The 16,445-nt window shown below is 42.7% G+C and overlaps 1 protein-coding gene across 2 annotated transcripts; it reads right to left on the minus strand.

Moving 5' to 3' along the window:
• Positions 1–26: 26 nt before the first annotated feature.
• On the minus strand, positions 27–16,244 carry LOC117135297 (chondroitin sulfate proteoglycan 4). 2 transcript variants are annotated; one of them, XM_033295472.1, is made up of 12 exons: positions 16,119–16,244; positions 13,067–13,773; positions 8,145–8,341; positions 7,855–8,085; positions 7,596–7,777; positions 6,948–7,536; positions 5,796–6,824; positions 4,036–5,435; positions 3,824–3,977; positions 3,103–3,766; positions 2,129–3,032; positions 27–2,063 (listed from the first exon to the last, which is right to left on the minus strand). In XM_033295472.1, exons 2-12 carry the CDS (start codon positions 13,152–13,154, stop codon positions 356–358), a joined length of 7,146 nt encoding a protein of 2,381 aa, XP_033151363.1. In that variant the 5' UTR covers positions 13,155–13,773; positions 16,119–16,244; the 3' UTR covers positions 27–355. The 2 variants fall into 2 exon arrangements, with proteins under 2 accessions (XP_033151363.1, XP_033151362.1); XM_033295471.1 differs by having other exon boundaries at positions 16,097–16,244.
• Between the last annotated feature and the right edge of the window lie 201 nt (positions 16,245–16,445).

A 16,445-nucleotide genomic window follows, 5' to 3' on the forward strand; every position in this document is an offset into this window, starting at 1 on the left:
TTTGAGCTTCGAAATAAGACACGGAATTACGCTTAAAGGTATTGTCATTTATTGTAAAAAGTATTCCACGTTGGCAAACACAATTCTAAGGCTAAGTTAAGTTGGCTTTTTGAGTATAACTCCTTTTCTCGTGCTTAATGCTAATCGTTTGTATATGACACGCCAGATATGTATGTGTGCTTATTTCCAAACTATTATTAATGTTTTCGTATATAAAATGCTTCACTTTTCCTAACGAATCTCATAAATCAGCCTTAAACGTAAGCTTATACTTAAATAAATAACCTAGGACTAATTCCGATTGAATTTAAAACACTTGTATTGATCCCTTTATTGCAGAGCTTATTTCTATACCTTACACCCAATACTGATTCCGCCTTAGTAGTGGATTTGTGGGCGGGGCCGAGGGTGGTGAGCTGACCGATCCAGAAATACTTTGCGGCACAGAGGCATATCCAGCAAAATCATTCGCCATATCGCAGGACGAACTCCAGGCGTCGTGCTCCAGGTGATAAGGATTATATCTCTGCGGCAGCATCATTTGCTGCGGATCGCACTGATCGTCCGTCTCCTCCTCATCGGGATCGTAATCGGGATACTCATGTTTGTACGACTCCACGGGTATTATCTTGCAGTGGGGAATATTGCTGAAACCCGGTAACGGTGTTGAATTTCCAGTGGCCGGCACGGAATCCGCCTCGGAACTTGCGTAATGGTGGCCATGATGATGATGCATGTGGTGCTGCGGACTCACAGAAGTCAAGTCCGGTGGACACGGTAGCGCCGGCGGCTGATCCTTGGATATATCTGCCTTGTGCTTTCTCAGTTTCCTGATCTTCAATATCAACAGCACGATAAGCAGGCAGATCAGCAGGATAAATATGGCACATCCAATGGCTAAATAGTTTATGGATAATCCTGCACTGCCCAAATGAACCGTCTCGGTTTCCTCAACACGACTTCTATACTCAATCGATACGGTGGCCTGTGCCGGCTGAACTGTTTTGATGAGCAATTGATAATCGAAACTGTCGTTATCAGCTTCTGTTTCCTCGACGGATTCATGGGGCACAAAGTAGACGACACCACTTCGAAGTTCCTTATATGAGAATATATTCGTGGATCTATCACTCTGGCCATCGGTTGTCAGTCCCGTGCTTCGGATTATCTTTCTGATTTGCCCAGTTGATGGCATTCTAGTGATCACAAACTTGGGGTTGAATTTATTTAGTTTCAACGACAGAGGATTATCGTTGTCCAAAGAGGTAATAAGCTTTATTTTACCACCCGAGGATTCCGCTTCTTTCATTACTATGTCATTGATTTGTATCACAGGCTCCACCTCCATCACCACATCCACCTGAGCAACATAATTGGTGCCCGGGATATAGGCACTCACCTGGAAGGAGTCATTCGAGCGGTTCAGGTCCGTTTGCATATAGCTTATCTGTGATGTTTCCAACTGTTGCTGCGTGAACCTCAGAGTTGGTTGATGTTTGTATACTATAATGCCATACAGCGGCGAGTTTGTGACGTTGTAAGACAACCTCTCCATATGCACATTTGTGGACACTCCGATATGATCCAATCTCATTGGTGAAGTAGTAGCTCCTTGCTGAACCTTCACTGGTGCTTGCACTGGTGACGGTTGCAGATTAATTGAATCTATTTTAATGGTAAATATTTCGTATGCAGGATTTGATTGCCCGTCGGATACGGTGAAGCAAAACGTCGTGGACTGTGGCATTCCAAAGTGGACATATACAATGCGATCGTTGTTAATATCGGCTTGGGTAAACTGATTGGAGAAAGCCAATAGATCCTCAGGGCGACCATCGTTTGTGATCTTTCTAAGTACCCCCAAAGTAGGACCACTCATCACATCGTATATGATTTCTTCAGGAGGTGTATCTGCATCTTCGGTTAGCAAATCATTTCTGGTGATAGTCCGATTCTCACCCTCAACGACAGTCATTTGGGGCAGGTGGGTGATCAAATGGAAGGGTTGATCGTTAATGGGGTTGATGGAAACGGGAATTGTCAAATTGCACAGAAAAATGTTCCTGAAATTGAGAAAGTATCTTATTACAATAACTGTTTACTTAAGTGAAATTTATGGAAGACTCACCCTTGTGTCAGGTAAACCGACATGAGTATAGTATCCTCCAAAGTGTCCGAATGATCGTGTATATAGTATACCTTCTTGGTAAAGAAATCGCTTGGGTGGTATCTCTGCATATGCTTGAACTCATGACCCAGACCAATATTGCCGTGTGTGGGTTTTTGGATGGCTTCTATGAACAACTCAGGGTTATTTATGCCAGCTTTGGTTTTCAGATACTCCAAGATCTTTGAGAAATCCAACCTAATAGGCACCGAACCGCCTTCGTCTACATTGAGCTTATTAACTGGTAGAAATCTGAGTAAGCCTCCTGAGGAAACCGATATCTCAATGTTGAATTTCTGATTCAATAGACGATCGCTTCGTTCAGCAACCACATCGAAGTAAAATGAATCATTGGTCCTGAACTCCATGATAACAGCTGTGTGTTCATAGAATATATGCCCATTGTCCACATCGTTTTGGGTAAATTCACTGACTTCCTTCGTGAAACCATTATCTATAAACTCATTTACTATGCGACCCAGACTTGGGGGAACTGTAATGTTATATCTAATCTCTCGTTCCTCATCTGAACACTTAAAGTGCAAGTAGTCACGCAGAATTTGTTTTTTGGTTAGGGGAAAAACATGCAGATTTTCATTGTGCTCGGCCAGAATTTCAATCGGCTTGATCTCAATATTCAACATTTGGGTGGTGGTGTTAAAAAGCCCATCTGTTACCACAAAGGATAGTTCGTTTCTCCTGGAGTTGGAGTCGTGCATGAAATATATTTCTTCGAGGTTTATTTGAGCCTGGGTGAATTGTTCGATTTTTTGGTGAGGTGCTGCCTTCCTTGCCAAGTAGCCGCCGTATATGTGATGCACCACAAAGGTAAGATTCTCCGGAGGAGTGTCGTAGTCTTGAGCCACTAAAAAAGATCATTACAAAATTAAACATTTCAATTTTTAGTTAGGTATAACAATAAATTTTCAGCTTACACAGGTCAGTATTTTTGATGACATAGCGTCCGCCGTTCCACACCTGCAGGCCCGTATTGGTAACCATCATGGGCTCCTCGTCGTTCACTTGAACCACGGCGAATTCCAGCTCGAAGGGAACACTTTCCTTGTTCCTGGCCATGGCCACCAAAGTAATGCTATCGGTGGCATTTTCGCTGCCATTGTGCACATACTGTATGCTACCCTGTTCGAGTTGTTTTTGAGTAAACCTCTTGACCTTCGAGTTCCCAGCCAAAACGTGACCAGAACTAGGTGTAATAGTCACTATGTACTCCAGAATCTTTCCGCGATAGTATTCCGAATAGGGCTGTATATCAGTTGGATTTAGTTGAACAGTTTTTCCCTCTACAACGGAAATAATATTCGAGTGCATATACAGCTTTTCTGGTATGATAACGATCTTTATCATCAGTTGCCTTAGCCACGTTATGCCATTGGTAACATCGAACACAAAGTAATCCGTAGACTGGTTAACTCCTGCTTGAATATAAAACATTTTTTCTGTGTTCACAGAAGACTGATCGAACACCTTGCAGTTGTATTCGTCGTCGAAGGACATGGACTGCATTTCCAAATAACCATGCATGGGAGAAGATGTTACTAGGAAGGTAATGTCTCCGGGGGAAATATTGGGATGCACCACCTAAAAAAGGAAAGTTAGTTTCTGAAATTATAAGTTTTCTGATATAAGTATATCTACCTCTAAAACATCTCTGGAGATTAGTACACTTGTGGATTCCTCCACGTAAAGTGTGTGATTCTGTTTCACTTGCAGGGGTTCCCAATACGCAGATGGATAAATCCGGAACATGACCTCTCCCTCAGCTGTAATGTTTTTGATGTGCACCCGATATCTGTGAATTTAAAATAAATTCAACACGACTTGTTAAAAAAATGCTCTCTATTTCATACCTAACTTTATCCATTGATGCGATTTCCGTATTCCAGTAGACCAATCTCTCCCGTTCAATGTCCAAGTGGGTAAAATTACTCAGGGATGTATAATTTGTTGCCTTGTAGGTTGTAGTACCATTCTCTCCCTCATTTGCTCTGCTCAAGTACATGAGAATGCCATACGAGGGGGGTTTAATCACTTCGTAGTAGATTTCATCCAGTTTCATATCCAAATTTGTTTCCAAAATAAAGTCTTTGTTCTTGAGAACGACAAATTTACCCTCCTGAACTATGGATGCATTGGTTGCCATCATGGAGACGAATGGATCTGAGGCACGGATCTCCAGCAAACCATTCACCTCATGCTCACGATCGGTCACTATGAAGGACGCAGTTCCAGAATCAGCACCTGTATGCTGGAACATAATCCTCCTGTTTGCTATGTCGTCCTGCGTGAAGCTGTCGATGTAGTGACCACTCTTGTAAAAGGCACCATTGGTGCTGGACACATGGATGTAGTGGATATCTGTGTGATTGGTATTGACATCAGCATCCAGATACTGGAGCACTGTGGGATTGAGTGTCCTGATTCCGTTCCTGACCACATGGAAAACGCGCTCGATGGCCGTGCGATAAGGCTCATTGTCGTTTACTAGTTTTATGTGAACTTCCATATTGGACACAAACTGAAGATCAGTTTCGTCTCCCGAGAGTATCAGCAACTCGAAAGTGTCCCTCGTGGATTCGGTATCGTCATGGCAGTAGTATATATCATTTCGGAACAGTTGCTCCAATGTAAACATTTCCACTGGGGTGGTGAGACCCGTCTGTTCATCGTACTTGCATATAACACCATGTTCCGGACTCAATGAAACCTGAAACTGCAGACTTTCGTAGATGTTGAAGCGTATGCCAAAGTGGTTCTTGGTTATGAGAGCCCTTTCGCCCTCCTGCACCTGCAGAGGCTCGTGGTTTTGATAGCCCAGCTTGTTGATTAGCTCATCGGGCGGTCTGTAGTTAATCTCCAGAACTCCCGCCACATCATCGCATTCGGCAACGGAAACCACAAACTCCAGATGATCACTGAAGCTGGAGTAGCTGGTGTGATGAGTTTGATATCGGATTCTACGCTTCTCTATATCCTGTTGGGTGAAGGAGTCCAGCTTCTTGGCCGCCTTCCGCGAGCCCTCCACATAGATGCCCCCGTAGCGAGTTGGCTTCGTTATCTTGTAGATCACGCTGCGCGCAAAGCTCCCGATGGGCGTGGTCTCGTAGGAGAGTACATCGCTGGTCAGCAGAATCTCCCGGCTGCCATTGATAGATATCTGCGAGGGTCTGGTGCTCGTTATGCGCAGGCGCGTGAATGTGATGCGGAAGTCGAAAGTTTGCGTGGTCACAAAGCCGAACGAGGCAATAAACTGTGAAAGTGAAATCAATGCAAATTTATTGGCTACACTGGTTAACAGGGAAAAAGGACTGAGTTAAAGCAACTAAAACTTTTAAAGGAAAACAATATTTAACAATCAAATATATATGATAAGTTTCTGTAAAAGTTTATTTGTTCTATCAATTTATAAAATTTTTTTTTTCTATTTTCGGAATCAAGCACCGGTTGAAAAAACAACATACCGGTTCATATTGGGCACTTTCAATAAAGATTATGTTTAAATAAAGGGCACCGAAAACTCACATCTGTCCCAAACATGCAGCCTAGTGTTGGCTTACCGCCCATTTACGGCCTAGCTCGTGTTTCGTTTCTTTTTATTCCCCATACACACCTTGAATTCGTCTTGCCAGGGAAAATCGCTGCTGTGCAGATAGCGAATGTGGCCAAGGAGCAGCTGGCTATCACTGAACCAGTCCACGTTCACCCAGGAGCCATCAATCTGCCTCAGCCGCTGGAGAACTCCATGCTGTGGAGCCTTAACGATATCGTACCGAATGTCGATGTGGTCATCTACAGCATTGGTGCCAATCGAGAGATTAGCGGGACTGATTGGCAAAGAGCTCTTGTGGATCATTATGAGGCCCGTGTTATTGACTAACCGAAGCTCCAACGGATGTACCGAAACAGGCAGATAAACAGTTTCACTCGTCTCGATGCCGTCGGATACTTGCAGTTGCAGTTCATAGCTGAAGGATTCCGCTGTTGTGGAGTTGTACAGATACGATACTTTTCCCACATTCACTTCGGCCTGGGAGAAGGCTGATGTGGTCGCACCTCCAACCATAAAACAACCAAAGGTCTCCTGAGGACTCTGGGTCGGCAGTATGGTGTAGATCAGATTTCCAGGCTCGCTGTCTGGATCGTCAATGTTGAATAAGTCCACGTCCAGTACCCTTTCTATTCCCTCGATCACTCGCAGGATTTTATGCGAATGCAGTCTTAATTGCGGTGGATCATTTATGGGTGTTATATTGGCGTGTAAAAGGAACCTATGCTTGCCCAATATATTCTCCGGTATCTTGTGCACATCCCCAAAGATCTGCATATCCAACGTGGCATGGTCATTGAAGTTCTCTTGGCCATTGTGCACATACTTCAATTTATCTGTGGCCAAATCAACGAGGTTAAATGTGCGGCAGGGCACAAATATGGCTTTTTCAGCTGAGTACTGCAAGAGTTGTCCATATTTCGGCTGATGTACCACATGGAAAATAATGGATTGCTCGTTTAGACTTGGATAGCGTCGCAGATCGAGTAAAATGTCTATGAAGTGGGGCGATAGAAAGGCAGTTCCACCTTCTAAAAGCTGCATGGGTGAGACATAGAGGAGCTCTAGCTCTGGACTGGTTTCTGTGAAGATCTGTGAGAGGAATATAAATATTAATTAAAGAGCTTATTACTAAGTTTCTAGGAGCTCTTAATGAGTCTTTAAATTAATATACACATCAAACGTATGTAGTTTTAAGGAATATTTTGTATATACCTTAAAAGGTCCCTGAAAATCGGCCTTGATGCAGTAGGACTGATCGCAGTAGCAGATGAAGCCGTCCACTCCGTGCTGACTGCAGATTCCGCTCTTCAGGCAGGGATTGTACTCCACGCACGGATACTTCCACAGGCAGTTGAGGGCCAGGCTGCGCGAGATGGTCATCTCGGCAAAGCCCAGTGGAAGATCGTTGACCAGGATGTCGCGCATGCAGCCCTTGAAGCTGATCTCGTTTATCCGCAGTCCCTTGCTGATGAGCCGGCGGCGCATCTCCTCCTGAACGCCGCCAAAGAAGACGCTCTTCTCGAGATTTATGCTCGCCTTGGTCTCATTAGCGTGAGTTCCCCGATAACCGCTCGTGGCATCGTCGAGGATTAGCTCCGCGATGGCGGCGTTATAGCGCAGCAAGACCCGATGCCATTTGCCATCGGATATGTGCTCATTTGTCATGAACTGCACCAGACTGCCGGCCTTGTTGAAGGTCACCTTCAAGTGCTGATCCTCTATTTCGAGGAGAATGAAATCAAAGCCGCCGTTGAAGAAAATAACGCCAGCACTGGCCATTGTGCGGAATTGCAAGGAAAGGCTGTGTAAAGGAGAACGATTTAATAGGTAAAGAAACAGATTTGATTTCGTGGAACCCACGTTTCTCCCATAGCATGCGATTCTTTCATCATCAGGGAATACGAATCGTTCCTCATGAAACTAATGCTATCCTGGATGGACCCTTCGAACTCAGTGCTGCAAGTCCAGGCAACTCCAGTACTGGTGGTGTGACTCGTGCGATCCTTGGCGCGCTTGATGATGTTGATGTTGTTGTAAAAGACCTATTTAAATATTACAAAAATTATAATATATCAGAAATATTAGCAATTAGCAATCAAAAACTAGTTCTACTACTTACATCTGATATACAGCCCCGAAAACCGATAACACCATCCAAGAACTCGGCCGTAAAGTCCCCCACGCCGCCCAGAAATGTCCCGAAGTGGATATTGAGGGCGGCGAGATCGCCTGGAAGCTGTTTGCGCATTATGTATCCGTCCACCTGCAAGGTGATATTATTTTCGAACCGCTGCACCGCCACATCGTGCCATTCCAAATCGTTAAGCCTTTGCTTTTTGGGCGATCGCAGCTGTAACCGGAATCGCTGTAATTGCGCTCATATGTAAGGAGACTCGATCGATGGCTCACCTGCACCACATCCCGTTCGATTTTATAGCTGAAACTGATCAGACCGCTCTCCAGGCGCAGCAGGCAGTAGTCGGTCCGTCCGGCGGCCAGGAAGAGGAAGGCGTTCTCCTGCCTGGTGCGAAACTTGACGCGGATGTTCGTTGACATCTTGGCCTCCTGCAGCGGCATCGATACGTAGCCATCGCCGAAGAGGGAAACTGTGGGTGGATAGGATAGACATGGACATGTACATGGCCAAAATCGCAAAAAATATTTTTATAATTTAAAAAACTTCATGCTTAAGTCAGATATATTGATATATTTTAGAAAGATGTTTCGAAATTTGTAAATTTTAATAATTTATAGATTCAAGACTTCTAGGTAAATATAATGTTGGCTCTCTTATGAATTCTGCCTGTGGTAATTAAGTTGTGAATATCATTTATAGAATTTTGACTTTATTTTTAAATTTCTTCTAATTATACATTCTTTAAATTCAATTCAACCAATTGACAGATGTGGATACAGTTGCAGCTGATGGAAACAGATACACTGACCAGTGCTCATAATGTTGCAAGAGCTGCCGCCAATTTGATTGGCAACCGCGTTCTATTGCAATCCGTATACAAATTTGTCCAGATCGGTGGATCGTTTTAGATCAGGCCATCAGCTGTCGGGCTGTCAGTCAATGTCTGTCGAGGTCACTCAGTCAGTCAGTCAGTCATTTATCAGGCTATCTATTGAGAGCCATCTTTTGTATCTTGATTTGCGTAATTAGTTGTGGGCTTGAGCCGAACGTGTTTTTCTCGGGAACATTCGTATCTCAAAAAAATAAAGCAAAGAACCTGACAACTTCGAACGTTGTATGAATAATTTCCCATTTCTCGTTTGACTTTCGAGTCAATCCCACCTCGTAAAAATTGCATGATTAATGATTTTCTACATTCTGTCGGACGCTTGTGCAATAAATTATTTTGGAAACAAACATTTGTCAAAACATGGAATTCAACTTTGCGCGGGACGCGATAAATATTTTAAGAATTTCTCTAACCACCCTGCGGGCAAAAGGAAAATGTTTGCTGGCCATTTGTTTATGTGTGTTTTTAGCTGCTGTTAAGACGACATATTGACCTAACCCACATACAAATCGTTGGATAAACATGAAACAGTTGCATACGAATGGCAGACAAGCACCAGACTGCCGGATAAACAGGCACAAAGCGAAATGGGCAACAAATGGTCAACTATGGATGCTTCTTTGGTCGTACCATTTTGACGCCAATTAGCAGCAATCAGGCGTTAAAAGCGGCGGAAAACATAGGAAAAACACTTTCCCATCTGCGGGCCCAGGCAGTTGACCCACATTAATGCTCGGCTGCGCTGTAAATGCTACTTTTTCATCTTCAGATGATGCGCGTGCCGCAACACAAAACAAAGGCGATCCGAGATGCGGAGGCGTTATCGCTGGCCAAACAATAACACGGAATATGGAAGCGGAATACGTCACCGCACATTTGAATACCCTTCAAAAAGAGTATTGTTGCGCTTATAGAATGGGGACTTAAAAGCTTTTAAGGCATTAAAATCTTGTCAAATCAACTGCATAATGTTTGTATTTCCATGACAAGAATTAAATTAGCAATTAAACCAGCAAACAAACTTGAAGATTCTTGGTTTCCGTATCAGTAAGGCAATTGAAAAGGAATTTTTGGATACATAACTATTAATCCTCGCGTATTCACTATAAGTACCTTTATAGTTAGATATACATTTGAAAGCCCATATATCCTCTGTAACGCAGACATTGACCAAACTTAATACTTAAGTATTTGACTGTAAGTGGAAAATCCGCCAACCCAAGATCTAAATGCTTGTTAAAAATTTGCTTTCTTCTTGCCAATCTCGCGCGCAATAATCACCCCTTTGTGAGGGCAAACACATGCCTTTCAGGAAGTTGGATGCTCAACAATAAATGCAATTTGCATCAACAAAATGTGGTGCAGTCGGAGCGGAGCAGCCCCAGCATCAGCATCAACATCAGCATCAGCGTCAGAAGTCATTCCAAATGTCGGGCGGCAACAAATGAGACATCATCAGGAAAAGTCTGTCCAAAAATGGGGAAAACTTCAGAGGCGAGCACACGACACAAGACTTATGGCCACAGATGCCGGGCACCTCTCCACCCACTCGGGAAAAGCATAGGAAAACCCCCGACATCAAATGCAACTCCCCTATCAAATGCTAAATTTATGTTTATCTTTTATGCAGCACGGCGGTGGAGCTGGCTAGGTAGCCAGCGAATATTTATGTTATGGCCAATGTTTATTTTATTTGAGTTATATGTCGCTCGGTGTCCCCATAGCTTTGGAGCTATTCGGGTTTCTATAGGTTTTATGATCGTGTCGTTGCTTCGCTTCTCGTTTTGGTCTTTAATTAATGCTCCTTTGGTGGCCCGCCGAAGTCGCTGTTCATTAAAACTTTATCTGACATTGGCAATTTATAAATTATTTTTTTCCTTTTCGTAGTTTTCATTTCACTAATAATGTCAGAGTTTATTAGTGGAGCTCGTGATTTGTGGGCTTATTACGTGATCTTGAGTGGATTTTTGTTGGCTGTGTGCAGTTAATATTTATGGAGCTGCGAGTTCTGCTTACGGACGTTAATAGGCAAATTGATGGTCGCACAAGAGGTATGCTTTATTGGCTAAGAGATTGAGGTGATCGGGGTATTAAAGCGGTTCACAAAAGTTCATTGTATTAGGATTTCTCTTTCAGTTTGCTAAATCTTTACTAAAAAAGTTGTATCTTAGATTTTTCCCACAGATAAAACCCATTTAAGTTTCATTCTACGAAATATTCATTCTATGGAATCCCCAAAAGCCGCTTTAAATTTTTGGCTGGCCATAATCATTGCAGTAATTCCTGCGATCTTCCAAGCAGTCATTAAAATAGTTTCCTCAATCCATTCACAATCGCATCCACATTCTGAAGGCCCTCGGATGGCTTAAGAGATCAATCTAAATCAAATAAAAACCGCACTGAAGAACCCCTTTGAGTTGGCATTTCCCTGCCGCTTCCCTTGTTTTATAATCTTCAATGGGCGAACATGTGTCGCTATCGCCAGCGTCTTCAGCATAATTAGACTCTGGGGCCGCATAAAATTCAATTACACAATTATCTGCGATGGGTAGGCTTCAACTATCGACAATTGAGCACCGCATCGGCAAGTCATAAAGACACATTTTCTCATGACTCAGGGGATCTAAAAGGAAAACACACATTGTCGCCAAAATAAATTATTGTATTTTATATGCAGGCAACCGCTTTTTACTGCGCCTGCAGTTAACATTGGACATGTGTTGATGTTTATATTGAAAATGCAAATGAATAATCAAGAGGCGACACACAGCTTGGCAGATGGCGCGAACCAGATACAAATACGGATACAAACGTGTAGATACATTTGTATACACACACGTCTATGTTAAATTTGGCACAGCGCTTTGCGCGTGTAAATGATTTACATTTCACGTATAAATAAAAATATATATTTAAATGTACACAAAAAAAAGTAAATTGTATATTTAAAAAAAATGCAAATTTTTAAACAAATTTGATAAGCAGATATAGCGCTAGTGAGCACAAGGAACATAATACGTATATATAACCCATTTCAAACAGTACATTTGCATTATATCTTTGGAAATGGAAATTTATTTTTGTGTACAAAATCAAAAAGCAGACTAAAAAAAAGCGATGAAAACAATTTGCGCCTGCCGCGGATGATTCACGTTTGGCTTCTTAGCCCCCAAGTGACGTCACATGCTAACTAAAAATATCATTAAAAACACATTTGCGCCAAGACCAAAATATATTTCGTACATGTGTGTCTCCTGACTGTGCTGATAGAACGAAAATTAAGAGCACGCCTGACTTTGGATAGCTGTTGCGGTGCACCGCACAGATACTTTGAGTTTTTCAGCTTCGGATACTCTGCGTTTCCCCAGGGCCAGCAACAACAAAAGGCAGCAGAGAAGCAGAAACGACGACGACAACGAGAAAAGTGCGCCCCAAGTCAAATGTCAAGCGTGAAAAATGCGTTAAGTGCACTGCAGCGGCGCATTGTAGTTAAGTAGTTGGATTTTATGGGCCGGCCAGGGTTGCCATGGAGCATTGCGAATGCCAAACTGCGGGGATAGCTATACATAAAAATATCTGGGATAGATAGCAACAGGAAGGAAGCCCACAGCAGGCAGCGACCAGTTGGTCGAATTAGTCAGAGAAATGGATTGACATAAATCTTTCAAAGTTCAGCAGGTCACCGTGAAATACTCGTGGGAATAGCTGCGTAGCAGATTGTTTCGCTTTAAGTGTAGAAGAAATCATAAGCTTAAAATCCTTAAACTCTAAAGGAGTCAAAATATTGCTTAAATACTAGTAAATCTTCAACAAAGAGAACAAATCAAAATTAAATATAAATAAATAAATAAATCGAATTATTTAAAATATTTTGGATATTTTAAAGTTTTGTACTGTCTTTTTCGATCAGAATTCTTCTTAGTTGCCCCACTGTATCTGCTTTGGCGCACGCGAGTAACACCAAAATGTATGTGGCACTGCACCATTTGCAACTCTTTATTTTGACTTTTATTTATGTCGGCTTCGATGGCAGCCAAAGTAAATGCAATTTGGCTTCAGCTGCTTCTGCCTCTCTGGACCGCATTTTTATTTTTTCCGGCCAATTCGTGGCTGGCCATATTTGTAATGAGCATAAATCGTGCGTTGATCATTTGCCATGATAAATCTCATGTTTATGCGCGGTATTAAGTTCTGGGGCGCGTATCTCTGGCTACCTGACTGTCGTAACATTTAATTAACTGTACGTTCTGTGTCGCAGCTTCTGGTTACCTGCTTTTTATTAAAAAGTTGGTTTTTCGAACTCACCTTTCATGGCTGCGACAGTTTGCAATTGCAATATGGCGAGCCATGCCAGCCACAGCCATCCGAATCCTAATCCACGGAGGCGCGACATTCCGTTGCAGCTGCTTTGAAGTTATAAACGCGCGAAGATGGTGTGCTGCTGGCTGCTGGAAAGGATGATCGGATCGGATCGGTTTAGAGGATGGGGAACTGGGACTCACAGATCCGGAACCCCAAGTACCACTCGCGCTTCGTTCGTTTTCGTCTTTGTTTTTCGTCTTTAATAATTTTGCGTGTTAATTGATTTTTCATGGGGCCACGCATCCGTCGTCGTCTTCGTAGTCTGGGGGCCTCATAAAAATAGCATCATCGGGGGCATCGAGGCATCGGAACATCGAGGTTTCCTCTCTAACAGCGGCACAGCATCACGTCCTGGCCCGCTGGCCACATAGACAGATGCTGCATGTCATTTCGTTGACAGAAGTCATGCAGGAAGGGGAATCACCTCGAATGTTGCCACCGACTGACTGGCTGACTGACTGTCGCACTGGCTTCCTTTGAAGCGGTTGCTCCTCTTTACTTCCTCGCCCCTTTGGACGCACACTTTGCAGCCAACTTTCGCCCGATTACGTTTCAATTTCGTTCGAGTTTTATCATAAACACATTGGACACTGACGACTGATGCGCCTAGTCGTTTATTTGTTATTTCTCTTGGCAACTGCTTCACTTCACTGTAATTGGAAATAGATTTATGGGCATTACGTATTTGCTTTCCTTTTTATTTAAATATTCACTGTTATTTATCTGGCACGTTTTATGCATTTATAATTGCTCCGTGGGGTATAAGCCACCTAATAGATTTTAACATTAAGTATTTATTAATAATATAATGCTCCCTTGGAACTTTATAACAATTTGTTAATCCAGTTATTTAATTATTTCATTCGCTGGCTCGGCCATGTTTATTTTCCATGATTTTATGCTCAATTTGATTTTATATGCCTCGGTTATTATATACAGCTTCCACTTGAGTCATTCATTTGCTATTTTAATTGCCATAGATTTTAAGCCAAACAAATCTCAAATAAATTCAAGTACCCGGGACCCCGATGCTCTGGGGTTACATATGAAGCTACGTATGTATACCATTGATTAGCGTATCTACAGATACTTTATGGAGACTTAATTGAGTTGCTGCCGCAGCAAGCTGAGGCACGACTATGCTCCTCCACTTCAGTGGAAATTGCTGCACAGTTGAGTAAAATTTATTGTATTTTTTCGGTGGTGACGGAGTGGGGGGATCGCCCATAAAAAGTGGCCTTAAGTGGCCGGACAGCTTAAGCTCTTTCCCAGCAACACGAGCGATTTGGTCTTATATGAAGTGGAATTTCTAGTTCAAAATTTTGCAACAGCAGTCAAAGTTCATGGGCCTTTTTTCGGTAGCCGAGAAGCGTTCATAGGCCAAAAATAGGACTCTTTCAAGTTTAGAATGCAAATCGAGAGGGACTTGTAATTTCGGAGGGAGACGTCCCCAGGGGAAAAGGAAAAGTCGGGCGACGTCGAAACGTCAACAACTGTGACTGGAAAATGAATTATTTACGTCGGGGGTATCTAAAAATACTGCACCAGACTCTCTTATGTTTATGCATTTATTTCCCGAGGCAAATTGCAGCACGAAACTGCGGCAGGTTCGACATCATGAGGTCAATTGCACAGATACTGCCTCCAGAAGAATCAGTCGTGGTGTCTTGCGTTCTCGTTAAGTTCGCTCTGCTAATTCTGCTTGTTAATTTTTATATGCACCGCCCAAGTTCTTGTCGTTCCGAATACTTTTATAGCCCGTCGCAGCAGTCAAAATACAATTTGAAACGCCTTTCCACTGCAGACGACACCGAAACCGAAAAAATAAAGTGACAATCGCCAGGGTGCATTTTATGACAGACGCGTGTTCCCTCTTTCCGACCAAACTTTTTCTCCCCATTAACATAAAAATTAATAAATGTATCTACCGGATAGTCGGAGTCTGCCAGCTGCCGCTACATGCACTTTGGGAAAGTTCTTGCATACTAGCTTATATTTTTTATGGTAATTAAAAATTGGTGGCACACAAGCTTTTGTGAAAACAAAAGGCCAACAAAATACCGCTCCACCGAATCGAAAATTGATTTGATAAGCCATGAAAACGGCGTTTTCATTTGGAAAATTGGTAGGCGTCGCTACCCACGCCGATTTGTACGCTTTCCTAACTCTACAAGAGGCCTCCAAGGTGTGCGGAGTTTTCCTACACCATCTAAGTTGCAGTCGATGATTTAGTCACACTCTTTTCGGGCACTCTGATTTATGATCGCCGAGTACTGCGATTGATGAATGGAGTTGTGCTCTGGTGCGATTTCAGCACCATATGTCACAAATATGAATTTTATTGGTGCATATATCCACGGGCGGAGTCAAATGGGTACAGTTTTAATTTTTTAAAATTAAAAATTTTATACTTCTTCCAATGGGATTTTATATATTTAATTGTTGTTCAACTTATTTTGATACCAACTCTTGAATATCATTTTCAAGATTATGAATTTATTTTAAATTTAATCCAATTATTTCCTTGTTGGCCACAGTTTCTGTTTTTCACATTTGTTTTTCGGCAATTTTTTTATTTTCCACATTTTGATTCATTCATTTTCTCGACTTTCTGTCCGCGATTTCAGCACCTAATTTTTCACACTCTGTATGCCTTCAAATTAAATGATTTATATTTAATTTTGCCTAGCTGCTTGTGCACACATCTTTCGTTTACTTCCGTTAAGATCACTGACTTTGTTTGACTTAGCCCTTTGGCAATTTTCACAGAATCATCAGAATGGGTGGTATTCACGGTCAATTTCCAAAGTTCTGTATCTTTTCGTATTTTAAGATTTATCTACCAAACGCACAACAACAAACGCTTTCATTCACAATGAGTTTTTAGCCGGAATTCTTGACAGAACAGTGCCGACCGTAAACATGGGGAGGAAAGCCAGAAACTTAAAAATAAATTAAGTTTCTATTTCTTACACATATCCACTGGCCCACTCACGTTTGGAAAAACTCTGAAGGGGCGTGCGGTCAGAGTTTTCCGCGTTTTCCGATTGCCGCCACCCGCGCCAAGAACCAACCGAATTTCCCGCTTTCCGATAAGCAAACGAACCGAACACGCCGACGATTTCTCACAGACTGAGCCGAGAAAATTCCGCACGCAGTAGTGCGCTCGCTCGAAGTGCCCAATGAGCCCCGGACCAGACCCCATGGTTCCCGTTCCCTGAAAGGCCGTCGATGCCTCCGATGTCGATTTGGTGCCACCACTCCATGGCGCACCCGCGAGTGGCTTTTGTGCGCTCTGCGAACGCGCGAACGCGGCCCAATA

Source organism: Drosophila mauritiana, chromosome 2L (genome assembly GCF_004382145.1).
Source record: "Drosophila mauritiana strain mau12 chromosome 2L, ASM438214v1, whole genome shotgun sequence".
Lineage (NCBI taxonomy): Eukaryota > Metazoa > Arthropoda > Insecta > Diptera > Drosophilidae > Drosophila > Drosophila mauritiana.